At 36.5% G+C, this 18,209-nt stretch overlaps 1 protein-coding gene across 1 annotated transcript in view; it reads right to left on the bottom strand.

Moving 5' to 3' along the window:
• nonC (serine/threonine-protein kinase Smg1) overlaps window positions 1-18,209 on the bottom strand; it is a 1,124,353-nt gene that overhangs the window by 647,910 nt on the left and 458,234 nt on the right. Inside the window, exon 31 of the mRNA XM_090398044.1 lies at window positions 11,141-11,201. Coding sequence (XP_090254170.1) covers window positions 11,141-11,201 — 61 coding nt within the window. The remainder of the gene's footprint in view (window positions 1-11,140; window positions 11,202-18,209) is intronic.

Here is an 18,209-nt window from a genome sequence, read left to right as displayed (position 1 = left end):
TTTTCCCTTTCCATGTGAAATATCCTGCATGTATTGTGAATTTGAATAGTTCAAATATATCAGGGGGGAAGTGTGACTTCAGTAGATTGAGGGTTTCTATCAGTGGTACATTTGCGAATAGTGAAGTGATGTCAAAGCTTACTATTAAGTCTGAGCTTTTTAGGGTGAGGTGTTGTAAGATGCTTTTTAGGTGTGCTGAATTTTTGATAAAGGAGGGAGAATTGTTAGTGAGAGTGGCTAGTAGCTTCGCTAAATGTCTAGCCAGTTTGTATGTGGGACTATTTATGCTGTCCACAATTGGGCGTAGGGGTGTGCCTGGTTTGTGAATTTTTGGTGATCCATAGATCCTCGGTGTTTTAACATGGAAGGGTTTGAGTTTGTTAACTGTGTCTTTGGGCCAGGAAGTGACTTTTTTTAATGTCACTTCTCCGAAGATCTGGGAGACAGTCATATTAAGAAAAAAATAGCACTTTTCTAGGACTCTAGTAATATATGATAGCGTTTTTTTTTTTTTTTTTTTTTTTTCAGATAGAGGGCGCCAAAATCAGGACTCTAGTCTTTGTGTTGCTGCTACAATTTTGTTTAAGTACACCATGTTGTTTTAGTCTCGCGTATTGTGACAAACAGTGTTTTTGTGCTCTGAAGATGCTGGTTATAATACCAGCGAAATATCAGCATCAAGTTAATAAATTAATTATTTACTTAGTTTCTGTGTTCTATTATATCATTAAAATAATAAACAACAGTGTTCTAAGGAGTTGAAATCTGGGAAGCATGCTGGCTACTCGATTCGATTAATTTCATTGGTCTCCAGAAGTATCTCCACTGCTTGTGTATAATGTATTGTATCATTATCATCCATAAAAATGAATTCTTCACCTACAGAACCACAGAACAATTGAATATAACGTTGAAGAACTTTATTGCAATATCGTTCACCAGTTCACCCACACCGTGACCACAGCACCGCCATATCAATCCCTTTCAAGAACATTCTCACAGTGGTAAGCAGTATCACACTTTCACGCCAGATCAAATACATCTAGAATCAAAGGAAAGAGTAAAATGATTCTCATCTAAAGAGTACATTAACCCATTAGTGTCTTGTCCAATTTTTATAGATATAACACCACTGAAAACTTGCTCTAAGATGAGTCGTGGATAAAGAGAAGCAGATTACAGGCTTTGGGGCATGTAGGCCTAACTGTCGCAGACATCTTGCCACAGTTTCTTGAGATATCTGCATACCTATACTTGAATATAGCCAACTTGCAAACTGACCTGAAATGGTGCATCAATTATGTTTTGTTGTTGTAAACAAATATCTGTCTTCATTCCCCATGGTAGAATGAGGGCAACCTATTATCAAACATCTGGAACACATTACATTGGTTTTGAAATGCTGCCCAAAGCCTGGATACGATGCTATGTGAGATTCCAAACTTTCTGGCAATATCAGTAATTCTGTGATCTTTCTTCAAACCTTCCAGTAATTCTTTACCATACGAAATCATCTAAATGATATCTTTGGGACATTAGAAGATATCAGTTTGTAACTTTATTCCTTCATGAAAAGAGCATCCTTCAAACATAAATCGCTTAGTGCAACCTTTTGCCTTTTATCCTTTTGGGAGCTATCAATTAATCCCTTTGCTCAGGATTCCAAAATTTGAATGTGTACATGCTTTCTACTCTAAATCATCAATTATACAAAATGCCACAAGCCAATTTGTCTAAATTAGCAGGTATAATCTTCAGAAATAGTATTCATCCTTAGGTTTGGGATACCAGTGTATAAACTCAAGATATAAAATAAAATTGTATCCAAAAAAAATCAGTAACCCTTCTATTCACTCACACTGACATTCATAAACTTCTTAAAAGTTATCTGCAGAGGCAGAAGTTAATATATTTTAGTTAGAGACTCAAACAGTTGTAACAGAAAACTTGCCAGTCTTGCTCTGGAAAATCCAAAGCAAGACTGGAAGAATAAAATTCAGCTATCCGACACCAAAACAGAATACAACTATTTTGGAACATTCCTGCATTTTTACTTTAAAGCTATTAGCTCCATTTTCATAGTGAACAGCCTTCTTTCCAATCTTCAAACAAACAAACACAAAAATTACAACAATGAGAATACATTAACTTTTCAATGGGAACCAGAATAATAAGAAATCCATAAGAAGGAACTATTCATTGCTTATATTTTTCTTATCGATTAAAGCAAATTATTCACAACTCACCCTTTTCATTTTCTATACATGCCATTTATTATGTCTGTCTTTCTTGATTTCTCTCTCTACACACACATTCTCTATTTTCTCTCTCACTCATGTTCACCAGTGGTTCATTTTATACCAGAGCAGAGCAAACACTGTATTCTCTGATTTGCAACTGCATACATATGTAGCCAGGTATCATATTAAAATTAAAACCTGCAGGAAAGTATGTCCATCTTATTCATTTTTGTTGTTGCTGCTAAAAAGCTAATTCCACTGGTGATGTGAACCATTAGATGCAATTAGGCTTTTAATGGCCTTACTACCAATAGCAAAACTACAAAACCAATAGAAAAACAAAGAATGGAAAGGCTGTGGGGGCCGACCAGATACTTGGAGAAGTGTGGAGAAGCTTGGGCAGCAAGGGTGTAGACATGTTATTGGATCTGATGAGGAAAATAGCCCAACAGGAAAAGATATCAGAGGAATGGAGGAAAAGCATTCTCGTCCCAATCTACAAGGGAAAAGGAGACGTTCAAGATTGTGGCAACTATAGAGGGATCAAGCTGATGTCACACACATTGAAGATATGGGAAAGAGTAATTGAAGGAAGGATACGGCGGGAAACAAAAATTGATGAGAAGCAGTTTGGATTTATGCCAGGAAGAGGGACAACGGATTCAATATTTGCACTAAGGCGATTGATGGAGAAATATAGGGAGATGCAGGCAGCGCTACATATGGTGGTTACACACCTGGAAAAGGCGTACAACAGGAAGTATGGAGGTGTATGAGGAAGAAGGGGGTGTCGGAAAAGTACGTGAGGTTGGTGAAGCAGATGTATGAGGGAGCAAAAACTCAGGTCAGGTCTAGTGTCGGCATGACAGAGGGGTTCCCCATTGTCGTAGGGCTCCATCAGGGATCAACTCTGAGCCCCTATCTCTTTGATCTGGTCATGGATGTACTAGTGGAGGACGTCAAGAAGGAGGCGCCAGGGAGCATGATGGTTGCCGATGATATTGTTCTCTGCGAATTATCCTGAGAGAAGCTTGAAAAGACACTGGAAGAGTGGAGAAAGGTATAGGAGGAGAGAGGCATGAAAATTAACTGGGTGAAGACCGATTATGTCAACGGGGAGTGACGAGGATATGATCATATGACTCCAGGGTGAAAGGTTAACTTCAGGGAAGAAATTCAAGTACCTTGGGTTGGTCCTTTTTTTATATATATATGTGTATACAATTATATGTTAGGAAAGATTTGCTGCTTTATAAAGTACTATCTCCCACAAGGGGGAAAGATGTAGACCATCGGATCTGTTTAGGTTAAGGGAATGAAGTAATGTTTCACATGTTTCTTTGTATAGCCGTTCCATTAGGAACCGACTTTTGTGAATGACTTTTTATTGTTTCACTTAACTCTATGTCTGATACTCAGGTGAAAATTCTATGAATAAAGAATAATTGTCGTGAGTTAATTCCATTATTATAATAGTTAGTAATATGTCTACTCACGGTATTTCCTTACTGAAAGTTAATCTCATAACTTTCAGTAAGAGACGTTCCCATGAGACGTTCTTACACTCCTTCAAATGTAGCAGAAAACACTTTAGGTGATATACAATCTTCTTGCCTTACTTCTCTCCCAATACCAAATTCTCTTCCCTGATGTTCTAGCTTTATACTGGCTGTTGAATTCTGATATACAGTGTTTACTTACTGGATACGTTTTGCTGGGATAGCTTGTTGTTTTAAGTTATTATTTCTGATTGATATGGAGAATCAGAGGCTGTTTCAAAATCTACAAATGCTAAATATGCAGGAAGATTATATTCATTTGCTTTTTCTATGATTTGGTTAATAATGTGGATATGACCTATTGTAGAGAATCATGCTCCGAATCCTGCTTGTTCATATGGCTGTGCCTCAACAAAAATCTTGTGATCCTATTTAATATAATGGATAAAAACATTAAACACAATTTGACAGCATACTGATTGGCCTATAGTTACTGATATCATCTCTGTTGTCCTTTTTATGTAATAACAGTCAATGATTTTATGTCACTGCACTTGAATTTTTTCTGTAGTCAAAATACCATTGAACATATCCAATATGACCTTACAAAACTGTGAACGTCCTGATTTGATGTGTTCTGCTAATATGCCATCTTCTACAAGACTTTTATTATTCTTTGCTGACTAGAGGACTTTCCATAATTTTTTCATCATGATGGGTGGTTTTGTAACAGCCTGATCTAAATACAGGGTGTCTGAGAATTAGCTATCTATTTCAGTGAAATGGGACGAATATTTTAAAAAACACATGTTTATCATGTTTAATATATGTTATAAATGTAAACATTTCTACATTATTATTTAATTTTATTTTCATCTCCTACCAGAACGCATCTTTGTTGTAACATCTCGTATCAAAGGAGTGTGATGTCATGAAATCAGAGAAAGATTTACAAGGAAATTTCACAGAACTGGTCCTAAAAACAAAGCGATTCATAAACTTGTGAACAAATTTAAAAGAACTGGATCCATATATATTTAATTATTTAATCTGTGTTTTTGTAAGGTTATACCTAATTTCTTTATAGGTAGAGGCATCCTGTAAAAGGTAGTCCATCTTCCTCTCATAGTCGGCCTTATCCATTACCAACACAGCTTTTCCTATTTCTTCTTTGACGAGGTGGGAAGAGGACACTCAAGGACTGCACGTAACGGTATGACAATTGTTCGAGGATGAACCAACAACGTTGGCTAGGGAACACAGTCAAAGATTCAACATGTCCAAGACAACAGTTCTTTTAGAGAATCTTGTGTTCGATGCTGATGCAAAAGGCTTATCAGATTCAGGTACTGCATGCCCTAAATGAAGAGGATTATCCAAATCGAGCAGCAAGATGTGCAGAATTTGTGGATCATATCAAAAATGGAAGTTTATTGGATAACATTTTATTTAGTGATGAGGTGACGTTCCACATGTGTGGTAAAGTCAGTCGAAACAATTGTCTTATCTAGTCTGAAGTGATAGAATGCAAAGAGACTCTCCAAAAGTTAACCTGTGACTTGGAATGACTAAATCCAAAATTTGTCACCTATTCTTCTTTCGGGAAGCATCTCTAACAGGTAGCGTCTACCTTGAAATGCTTCAGCAGTTTCTCAAACCACAGATTCTTGATGATGGCATTCTTGATAATGTTGTGTTTCAACAAGATTGAGCACGTCTTTATGCACTAATTTTCCGAGAATACCTCAACAGACACTTTCTGAATTGGTGGAATGGACATGGAGGACCTCGAACTTGGCGTCCGCATTCTTCAGATTTGATGCCTCCCTCGATTTATTTGCATGGGGTTTCAAAAAAACAAAGCTTTATCACCCAAAGATCAACTTAACTTAAACTTAAAGAATGCATTCAGTTGGCAGTGCAGAACATAATTCCGGAAAAGCTTCAAAATGTGTTTTGCAATGCTAAGGATAGACTTAAAATTTGCCATAAGATTTGCCTTATGATTTATAAATCTGTTTTTGTATCATAATTAGGTAATAAACATGATGTTATAACAAAGATGTGTTCTTGTGTATTCGTTATTAAAGTTAGGGTTCTGAAAGGAGATGAAAATCAAATTATGGAATAATTTGATAACTAATATTTAAGGAATTGACAGCGTATACTAGAAATATAGATTAAATAAATTTTAATATATACTTTCCGATATTTCGGCGAACGTCATGTTGCCATCTTCTTGGGAACTTACTACAAAGACACGTGCGCACAAGTACTAATAACAGCAAATGAGACTGAAGCTAGGAAGCTAGCGTTTTCTTAAAGTCCTGATGGTGCCCCCTGGCGGGCTATATTGGTAGTTCTTGGCCTTTGGGCTGAAGTTCTTTTGATAAAAGTTTCCCAAATTTGGGGCAGTCTCATCATCCAAATTTGTTGAGGTTTGGCATGTTCCTAAGGGCCGAGGCTGATTCCATGAATAGTCTTTCATACTTGAACTTGCTGTGGTGTATTACTGTGGCTTTCTTCCATCTTATTCTGTGACGAGTATCCAGAGCGTGGTCTGCAAGCCCAGAGTGGCTGTACTGGTGAAATCGGATGTAATCCTTGTGTTCTGAGATTCTGATATTTGCTGTCCTGCCTGTTTGGCCAAAGTAGGACAGTTTACAGCTGCAAGGGACCTGGTATACACCAGGTAGGTCTAGGGGAAGTGGTTGGTCTTTGGTGGAGCGGATAAGGGATGCCAGTTTTCTATGTGGTCTGTAACAAGTGGTCAAGTCATGTTTTTTTAAGATTTTATTGATTTTTTCCGAGGTGCCTCAGATGTAGGGAATGGTGATGGATTTAGAGTAATCTTTTTTGTGAAGGGGAGGGGGTGGTGGGTTGTGGATAACTGGGTTAAGTATTTTTTGGATTTTTTGGAGGGGGTAGCCATTAGCTGAGAAAGTGTCACGGATGTGATTTAGTTCAGTGGTTCAGTTCAGTGGCTTGATCATTAGAACAGATTATTTTTGCCCTGTTGAATAATGTTTTAATAACTCCATATTGTTGTGAGGGGGGGGGGGATTGTTGGTGAATGTATCTGCCTGTATGGGTGGGTTTTCTATAAACTGAAGGTTCCATCAGGTTGGCGGGTGACTAGTGTGTCTAGGGGAGGTTATTGTTTTCCTCTTTTTCCAGGGTGAATTTGATTCTAGGGTGTTGGTTGTTCAAGTGTGTTAGGAAGGAGAGGAGTGAATCCGGGCCATGTGGCCAAATAACGAAAACATCATCAACGTAGCGAAGCCATATGGTAGGTTTTTGCGGGACTGAGTTTATGGCTTTCTCTTCAAACGTCTCCATGAAGAAGTTGGCCAAGGGTGGGGAAAGTGGTGAACCCATGGCTGTCCCCTCTAATCTGTTTGTGGAATTTTTCCTGCCAAACGAAATAGCCTGAGTTCATTGTAAACTGAAATAGGGCTGAGATATCGGGAGGAAATTTAGCTTGGATTAGCTCTAAGGTTTCTTTGAGAGGGACATTCGTGAATAGGGAGGAGACATCAAAACTGACCATTATGTCATTATGTTGCAGTGTAAGGTTTTCTATACTGGCTTTGAAGTGGGCTGAGTTTTTTATGTGTGATGGTGTATTGCCAGTATAGTGTGAGAGCGCTTTGGCTAAATGCTTGGCTAGTTTGTAAGTGGGGGAATCAATGCCATCCACTATGGGACGTAATGGCTCTTTTTTCTTTGTGTATTTTTGGGAGCCCATATATGTGGGGGGGGTCTAGAGTTATAGGGTTTTAGTCTGTTGGTAATCTCCACAGGCCAAGAGGTGACCTTCTTAAGGAGCCTATGGAGTTTTCTAATTTGTGAGTTGGTGGGATTGTAATCAATGGGGAGGGAAGTGGAACGATCTAATAATAGAGCCTTGAGCTTACTACAAAGACACGTGCACACAAGTACTAATAACAGCAAATGAGACTGAAGCTAGGAAGCTAGCGTTTTCCTAAAGTCCTGATGGTGCCCCCTGACGGGCTATATTGGTAGTTCTTGGCCTTTGGGCTGAAGTTCTTCTGATAAAAGTTTCCCAAATTTGGGGCAGTCTCATGCATCCAAATTTGTTGAGGTTTGGCATGTTCCTAAGGGCCGAGGCTGATTCCATGAATAGTCTTTTATACTTGAACTTGCTGTGGTGTATTACTGTGGCTTTCTTCCATCTTATTCTGTGGCGAGTATCCAGAGCGTGGTCTACAAGCCCAGAGTGGCTGTACTGGTGAAATCGGATGTAATCCTTGTGTTCTGAGATTCTGATATTTGCTGTCCTGCCTGTTCGGCCATAGTATGACAGTTTACAGCTGCAAGGGACCTGGTATACACCAGGTAGGTCTAGGGGAAGTAGGTCTATGGAATAATTTAGAAATTTTTACATTTATAACACATATTAAACAGCAATAAACATGAGTTTTTAAAAAATTCATCCCATTTCACTGAAATAGATAGCTAATTCTGGGACACTCTGAATAGTAGAGGATTTGTTTCATTAGCAATCTAAGATAACAGGAGATCTAAAAAGGCAATCCAATTGTTCTCTTTTAACCCAAAAGTGAACTGAATATGATAGAGAAGGTTGTTAACAAACCTTAAATGTCTGTACATCAAACTGCAAAAACATAATCAACATATCTGTACCATGAGGGTGCCATTCAGTATACGTTGTACAAAGTTACGATTACTTTGTCAACCAAATGCAGCCTTCACTTCTCAGTATTCAGAAAGAAAATACATATTAAACTTAACATTATCACCACCATAATTGTCAAAACTCTAGTACCATTAAGACTTTAGTACACTGAGCACACACTCCCTTTGCTCCACTGAATTGCTGTTCTCCCAAGAAATAAATCACATCAAATCCACCTTCTTTCCTAATGGATTTACTGAATTATATGTCAAGAAAATAATTAATAATTATAATTTCTTTGTCATCTGCCTTTCATCAAAATAGTGATACAGAGGTGGCCTGTCATGTCACCATTCCCTATGTTACGGGCATCTCACAAGGTATAACCAAACTACTTAGATCCATTGGCATACAGGCATCCCTCCTTTAAAGGACACTTGTATGTTAAAGGCATCTGAGAAGGTATAACCAAACTCCATATATCTGTTGGCCTACAAGTTTTCTTTCAACCTATTAACAAGGTATCTACTTTCCTAGGCTAAGTCAAAGATAAACATCTGCCTTTAGACCACCATGAGTGTATCAAATTCCTTGCTAGTGTGGATTATCATATTTTGTCCAAACAGGTAGATCAGCAGCCACTGGTTGTGATGAACATTTCGATTATGTTAAGTTCCATGAACAACAGGGATTTGTGGAGCATGCTATCACCATCAGATACCAAGTTCATTGGAAGAAAATTAAGGTTCTCCATAAAAGTAATAATCTCTTGGAAAGTTTATGCAAAGAGTGTTGTAAGACCTTGCTACATCAACAAAATCTAAATAGAAATGATGGATTTAAATTCTCTCTCTTATGGGAAATAATTATTCTCATAATTTCCAGAATTAAATTTAATTAACTGTTTATCTATTTATCCATTATTAACATCTGACCCCCCCCCTCATTCAGTCAGAGATTCATCACGAGAGGTACACACTATCACACACACAAAGTTCTTCCAATGGTGCCTTAAACTGATTCAACGTGTCTATATTCACAACACACTCAGGGAATGCATTCCACTTGCCAACCACTCTTCATACAAAGAACCTTCTCCTCACTCCTCTGCTCATATACTCCTTATACAGTTTCCAGAGATGGCTGCTTATAACAACCCCTGTTATCAGGTTGTTAACAGGATGTCTTAATGTTATCCTCCCATTCAAGAGGCATTACAATTTACATTCTTCAATCTGACTTCATACTCCACATTCCAAAGACCAGTGACGATATTGTGAATCTTCTCTGGACTCTTTTCAGTATCCAAACCTAGTAACCAAATCTATATACAATAATCCACATGAGGCATGATCAAAGCCTTACACAATGGAATCATAACCTCTTTATTTCTGCACATCAGGGTCCTCTGCATCATTGCCATTATATATATATATATACACACACATACGAGAAAAGGTGCAGATCAGCAGCTGAGGACTGGTTTGTGCAACAAGCGAAAGACTTTTTTCTCAGAGGACTGCAAATTATGCAGCAGCATTGTAACAAGCATACAACACTTAGTGGAGAATATGTGGGATAATGTGTAAGTTATATGGCTCTACCACAATTTCTTCCCAATGATTAACACAACTTTTCAGCACACCATCATGTGTGTGTGTGTGTACATACACACACACACACTGCTTGGAAAGAAGTCAACAGACACCATAGCGTGAGGAACAAACAGTCATGATCAAATTACCTCCAAATTTCATAGTTGGGATTACGCACACTCATAAGAGATATTCACCAGGCATCCACAACCACACCCGACACCCACAGTAGAGGGTGTAGCGAGTCATTGTTCCATGAAAGCTTTCCAAGCTTCTATGCCCCACTGTAGATGCTCTTTGCACCACTGGCGATGATGCTGCATGCTGTTTCAGGTAATGTGGGGCTTGCATATTATGGTGCTTCCATGGAAACTTGTTGTGATCCTGAGTATTTTTGTACATTCTGTTCCAGTCGATGCCCAGAACTTTGTTGTTGACCTAGGATGACCCAATATGTTAACAATTTGCAAAACACATAGGCCTACAACACATGGTTTTCTATCAATGCTTCTTTCAAAACTCCATCAGTTCCCGTCTTGCAGCCTTTTCACCTGGACACAGTTGCATTAACTTGGGAGCATCATATTCTTCCAATTTATACTGGCTACAAGCACATGATTCGTTACTTGGTACAATGGACAAAGTCCATTGTGCCAAGTGTGTGCATGTGCATGTGTATTTATTTTATTTAATTTATATATTTTTTAATTAATTTATTTATTATTTTAATCTAGTTAAAATTATTTTTACTAAAACAAACATAATTAGACCATGATGCTCCACATCATGTATGTGCATTTCGTGCATGTCACTGTTGAATATACCAGTTTCTGTTCTTTTTGTTAATTTAAATTTCATACTGATAATGCCCTTGATACTAAGGCAAAAATTTTATACTAATTAAAATTTTTGCCTTAGTATCAAGGGCATTTTTAATTAGATTATCAAGGTTCTAATTAGATAAAAAAGTTTTGTTATTTATTATCATGCTGTATGTTCCTATATGTCACATAATTATATCTCATTTAGCCAAGTTGTTATAACAGGACTTCTCCATTGCAAAATAGCTTTGCTTTTTAATCTAACATTAAACAAATCTAGAAGCATAATCACTTCAAATAGACTTTCAATACTGATAATACTTACTTCAGGCAACACTGATAAAACTTGCAACTTTTCTTCAGGTAACAAGTCAACATAGCCATCCCTGGAAAACAACATACCAAAACACATCATCTCACTGACCTGCGTGTTTTATATTACAAACACAGTGAAAATAATTTTTCAAAGAAAATAAACTAATAAAAGAAATGAATATTTGGACATTGGTTTAATTGAACCATGTGAAAAAGGGGTGAGTTAATATGAGTTATGTTGCACAGTATTACCAAACTGATGTCCAAAACCTAAGGAAGAACAATATTTCTGAAGATGAGAAAATGAAAATTCAGTTAAATCAGTTTGTGGCAATTTGTGTAACTCATAATATTAAGTAGAAAGCCGGTACACATTCAAATTTTGAATCACATGCAAAGGGTTTTTTGCTATCATGTATGATAGCAAAAGACTGTATTAAGCAAATTGTGTTTGAAGGAAGCTCTTTTCATGAAGGAATAAAGTGGCAAACATGGATGTCTTCTAATTTCTTGAAGACATCATCAAGATGACTTCTCTCAGGGAAGAATTAATGGAAAGCTAAGAAGGTCACAGAATTAGTGATATTGCCAGCAACTTTGGAATCTCATGAATCTAGGCTCTGGACAGTATTTCAAACCAATGGAATGTGTTCCAGACATTTGCTAAGCGAATGCTCTTGCTCTACTAGGGAGCATGAAGACAGATTTTTGGTTATAACAGCAAAATGTAAGTGATGCACCACGATAGGACAGCTTTCAAGTTGGCTCCATTCAAGCATGGGTATGTGGATAGCGTGACAAACTGTGGCATGACATCTGCAACCAGCAGGCCTATATGTCCAAAGGCATGTAATCTGCATCACTTAATTCACAGCTCATCGTAGAGCATGTTTTTTGTGGTGTTGTATCCATAAAAATTGGATCAGACACCAATGGCTAATGTACTCTTTTACAAATGAGAATCATTTTAGTCTTTTCTCTGATTCTAAACGACACTTGATCTGATGTGAAATTGGTTCTGCTTATTATCATGAGAATGTTCTTGAAAGGAACAGATATGGCAGTGCTGGAGTCATGGTGTGGGGAGGAATTATGCTTAATGGATGCACTGTACAAGTGCTGGAAAAAGAGACAATGACTGGTGAATGATATTGCAACAAAGTTCTTCAACTTCATGATCGATTGTTTTGTGGTGCTTAGTCAAAGAATTCATTTTTATGGATGACAAGGCCACACCACATCATACATGAGCAGCAGAGATATTTCTGGAGACTGAGAATACTTATCAAATGAGTGGCCAGCATGCTCCTCAGATGTCCCCCCCCCCATAGAACACATTTGGGATGCAATTTGGAGATGCATTGCTGCTCAACATTCGCCTCCTGAAAACAAACACCTTATCCTTGCTCTGAAAGAGAAATGGGCAATTTGCCTCAAGAACTCCTGAATCATTTGGTGCTAAGCATGGTACAGTTGTAAGAGCTGCATCACAGTTCGGGGTGGACATATTCCAAAGTGAAATGTCTCTCCACATTGTTTTCTGTAAGCACTGTCCTGAATTCCTTAACAACGTCTGTAGGAAATTTGTAATTTTTGCCCAAAACATATTGCAATTTAATGCATATGAAATTCATAACACATTTAAACAGATGCTGGAAATAAATTTATTTTCACATTTTCCTGTAGTCATGAACAATTTTTCTTATACAGGTCAAAAAGTAGTTTGTACTTTGCTTTTGAACACCAGTGTACAATGAAAGAGAACTTGACAAATGAATGCCAATTCCACCCCAAAATGTGAATACATATTCTGCAAATGTATCTGTGAATATGAGGGTAGTCTCAAAAGTTCTCGGCCTAACAATGAAAAAACTACAATGAAGAGCCAAGAGGCTATTTTTTCGGGTAAATTAAGTTAAGGTGATAATAAATTCCTCATTATTTCAAAGCCGAATAAGAAACTCGAAGATCGAAATCTAAGAGTTTCATGCCGAAGAACTTCCAGCGAGTCCAAGCATAAGTCAACACTTGGTAATACAACACTAGGGCAACTCGGAGCAAAGGTAGAGCAAGTTTTGATCACTGTCCTTAATATTTTCTCATAATGTAAAATGCAGCTGCTAGGAGATGTATTACTGTTTTAGATCATGAGGGAAGGTAACTATGCATGTAGACCTGGATAATACCAAGGTTTTAAGTGAATTGAACTTATATACTTTACTATACGAATTGCAAGAAAGGTGTACCCATATATTATTACTACAATGGAGAGCCAAGACGCTACATTTTTGGGCGACGCAAATTAAGTTAGGGTGATAATAAATCCCTCATTATTTCAAAGCCTCATTATTCGGCTTTGAAATATTCATTGTTAGTATATTGTGTTTTATAGTTTTTTCGCATAATTGAGTTCTGCTAAACATAGTGAATTTATTAAGGTTTTCCAAATGTCTTTTAATATCATGCCTTGATTTCTATTGAGATTGTCTCCTGTCCGGAGTACCACTGCAGCTTCTTTAAAGTTTCTATCTGAAATCTTCTTCAATGTACAGCATGGAGCTGTTGTCCCAATCAATGGAATGGTTCGAAATTGAGAAATGATGGGCTAATCCTGAGGGTGTCTGTTCTGTTGTTGACATCTCCGATATGTTCTTTATTTCAGATTTCTAGGCTTCGTGATGATTATATATATATATTTTTAAAGGATCACGGTCCAATAAAATCCAAAGAAAATATTTCATATTTAGTATAAAAAAGGACCAAATATTAACAATCAAAATGAATAAGTACATAAATAAAATAAAGAAATTATCTTTACATCTCACCAAATACTTTCCAAATAATGATAAAGAAGGAATGCCAGCGTTGTACTAGCTTGCTAACAAAAATTTGTTCATTCTACCTTTTCATCTGTTTGGTCTATTACAAAACTTTTTCATATATTCTTTTAGATCTGATCTATCTTCAGATCTTTTTCTGTCTTTCTCTTCTCGTCTCTGTCTCAATATTATCTATTCTCTGCTAGCATATTTTGAACCTATATCATCTTATAACTTTCCATACTAATGTAGCTCTTCCTACAACTGATCCTTTAAGTAATGTTTCCTCATCTCCAGAAGAAGAATATAGCTACTGTCCACTCTTCTGATAATTCTCTGAAATTAATATTGTAAGTAATACTACAAAAAATTAAGACTGTTTCTAACAGGATACTTTTAAATGGGATCTACTATTACATCTAGCAATTTTATTATGTATGTTTGTTTGCATAACAGCACTTATGAATTATGCACATGAAATTCTTGATGGGGGTAGAGAGAGAGTGAACTGATGCTTGATTTGTCATCAAAATCCCAAAAAGATGCAGGAAACTGACAATTCAACAAAGGCAACATAGTCATTTTGAAAATATTTGGCTGCTTCATATCATGACATTTCAAATATCTTGATTTGATACCTTTCTTGAAATGTATTAATACTAATAATAAAAATTAGCACCATGATCTTTTAAGAAAGATCATGGTGCTAATTTCCACAAGAGGAAAAGCCTAAAGTGTTTTTTTTTTTTATCATATAAACCTACCTCAATACTTAATGGATGCTTTCAAGTGTCTTGAAAAGGCCCATGTTTCATTTTAGATCAGATTCTTGATTAATGTTTAGCCTACTCACAGAACTAATGCTAATTTAATAAATACTAACAGATTTTCATGTGTGAAATTCATATTTAAAAAAACAGCCAAGAATTCAAGGAGGTCGCATTTACATTATATAAAATGGTGCTACTGAAGTTTATTGAAACTTCTCTATAGTAAGCAAATCTTCAAAGCCTTGCTTTTTAGTTTAAAATACAGGGCTTTGAAGATTTGCTCTAATGAGCAAGCACTTAAAGATGAATTAAAAATTATCAGCAATACCTTCCTAAATTATTACAGCCATAATACTATGAACAAAATTCTGTACAGGACCTCACTTAAAAACAAAAATAAACTAGACTACAATAAAACTGTAATCATTCCATACATTAAAGGGATATCACACAAAATAAACAGAATACTACAGAAATACACCCTTAAAGCTACCTTAAGGTTGTTGCTTTGCTACTTAAAGCTACTTTTAAACCTCTTGCGAGGTTTAAAGGTAGCTTTAAGTAGCAAAGCAGGAGTCTCAACTCATCCAAGGATCCACTCTCCCTGCTAGCCCACCCTGGAGTATATTCATTGCACCTGTAATTTTCCCTACATAGGAGAAACAGGATGCACAATTCCTATCAAAAAAAAAAAAAAAAACATATTTGAACATTTCATCAGAACATTTTCCTCCAGTATTATTTTTTAATAACACTCAAATTCCCAGACAAGATGAGATGTCTCTTCTCAGAATTACCCTGACTTCAAGCCTCTCCTAGCATAACCACATCACAACCATTGCATCCTCAGTTTTCATAAAACTAGGATTTCACTTTTGCTTAAGACATTACTTCACCTATAAACAGCTGATAACCTTATACAAATCACAATTCCACCCAGCTGTCGAATACTGCTGTCACATTTGGAGTGGAGCTCCTGAAAGCTTCCTCAAAACGCCTGACTTAATACAGAGGAAAGCACTGAGGCTGATAAATAACCCTCTTACCAATTTGCTCCTCTCACTTTCACCCAGACATTTGGTCTCTGCAAATTGTATATTCTATAAATATTTCCATGGGAAATGTTCATCTGAAGCTGCATCAGTAATTCTCCCACTCTGTACCAATCCCATTGGAACGTGTACAGTTGCCACCCAACATCCTTTCACAGTACAAGTTTCTTTTCCTCCTCCTTAATTCCTGCTACTACGGTATTGTGGAACAGTCTTCTCCCGAAGTATTTCCCAAGGAATACAATATACACGCCTTTAAATCAAATCTAAACAAGTTTCTCCTTTTCCAACCCGCTACCCATATGCGGTACTAACATACTACAGGTTGATCAGCCAACATCTCATATATGGGCCCAACATTAAAAATAAAAAATAAATAAATAAAAAATACATGAACCTGAACAGTCAGGACTTGCAGAACACCCTACTTCCCCTCAAACATTAAACTGGAAAAAGATTTTAAGTTCTTTGTAAAATACTTATCTCATGGAATACTCACATAAAGTTTTGAAACCCTGTTAACATCATCCGAATCTAAACAGAAATGATGGATTGAAATTATCCCTTTATTGGAAAGAGAACTTCTTCACAAGTTCCAGAAATATTATTCAATCATTGAGTTCCATGTATTTAAGTCTCCCAGGTGGGGAAAATGGAAAAAAAAAAAAAAACTAGTTCTTAAATTAAAGACTTTTAAAATTGAGAATCATATACATTCAAAAACATTAATCTTCTTTTGGATTCTATAAATGTTCATTTTTTAATATCATCCAAACACTTTTCAACCTCTGTAAATTACTACAACATAAGCAACCAAAAAATACATCTGGAACTCCATTACTTCATTCCATAATGACTTAGAAGAGATGAAAGAGGGACAGCCCCATATTACTTTAAGCTAGATAATTAATAGCAATGCATATTCCAATTGAGGAAGGAATTCTGAAAAAGTAATCAGAGATGATAAAGATAACATAAAAACTGAACACAAAGATATTCTAGTTGTCCATAGTAATAACTTTGAAAGATTGTTAAATGAAACAAGAATTCATTAGAAGTTTCAAGGCAAGAACAAGGTACCAAGAGAAAAGCTACTGAAAACCTTACAATTATATGGTGTAACTGGGATTAATTATCGAGCGATAATAAGTATAATTAATTAGACTATTTATTGGGCGATAAAAGTCTAATATTTGAATTGGAAGTTAGCAGTTAGAAATAAAGGAGGTACAAGAAGATGGTACATTATTAAACCCAGGGGTAAAAAAAGGGTCAAAACCAGTTAATGGAAAAGAAAAGGTCTACACATGATATTACCTATTCCATCAGTCTTAGATGTCTCCACCAAATACTACAATGTGGAAAAACTCATCCACGTTGCTTTCAGATTCAGCTGTCCTTAAATAGTTCTCTTCCCTTTTCTTTCTTGAAGTTCATTCCTAGACTATTATATATTTGTGAGATGGTAAATGGATCCAAAGTTTTACACTGTACTGATTCCATGAAATTTCACAACAAAATACTGTGAAAAACATTTACCCATTTGCATTTTTTAGCTACATCTTTAACAAATTGTAAACTTGAATGATATAGAGTGTGCCAAGAACGTGTATAGTTGGACAGTGTTTTCTCTCTCTCTCCCTCTCTATGCAGATTTTCCTATTAATGTAGCTATTCCTAACTGCCCCATTATTCACCACTTCATACATAAATGACCTGCTTTCACTGCCCGTTCACAGACATGTATATGACAGCACATATGACAAACCTTGTAGTAATGCTTAAATGGCTTGAGCATCAAGATCAGCTAAAACAACACCGATCCCCATACCATACTGAAATGGAGCAATAACAACCTTATTGCCTTCAATGCTTCCAAAATAGTTTTGTAATTTTTCTTGCAAAAAAAAAAAAAAAAACCGTAGTTTATCCTCCCTTATTTTCAAAAATTCACAAATCCATTGAATTGACTGACTCCTCTCAAACTGATTCTTACTCCTAGCCTTTCCTGAAATTAGTCGGAACACTAAATTAGCTGTATACAAGACTGTGTTCAAACCAATTTTAACTTATGGATCTGAGAGCTGGGTCAGAAGTAAAACACTTGACCAAAGACTAGAGACCGCAGATATGAGAGTCCTGAGAAAGATTAGAGGCGTGAACAGATGGCATCAATGGCAATATCATATTAAAAATGAGGATATTAGGAAAGAACTTGACATTGTCAGCATCCAGGAATGCATTAGCAGAGCTAATCTCAGATGGTATGGTCACTTAAATAGAATGGGAGAGGAAAGATTAGCAAAACAAGTGTTCTCTGCCAGGTTGGCAGGAAAACGACCCAGAGGAAGACCAAGATATAGGTGGATTGATACGGTACAAAGTGCCTTAGACGATAGAAATATAAGATCTGATAATGTTGGAGTCTTGACAAGTAA

The sequence above is a fragment of the Typopeltis vanoorti genome, chromosome 9 (assembly GCF_054136105.1).
Source record: "Typopeltis vanoorti isolate ZY-2024b chromosome 9, IOZ_Tvanoo_1.0, whole genome shotgun sequence".
In the NCBI taxonomy this organism is placed as follows: domain Eukaryota; kingdom Metazoa; phylum Arthropoda; class Arachnida; order Uropygi; family Thelyphonidae; genus Typopeltis; species Typopeltis vanoorti.
Note: the sequence above shows the minus strand (reverse complement) of the source record. Positions and strands in the feature narration are given on the sequence as shown.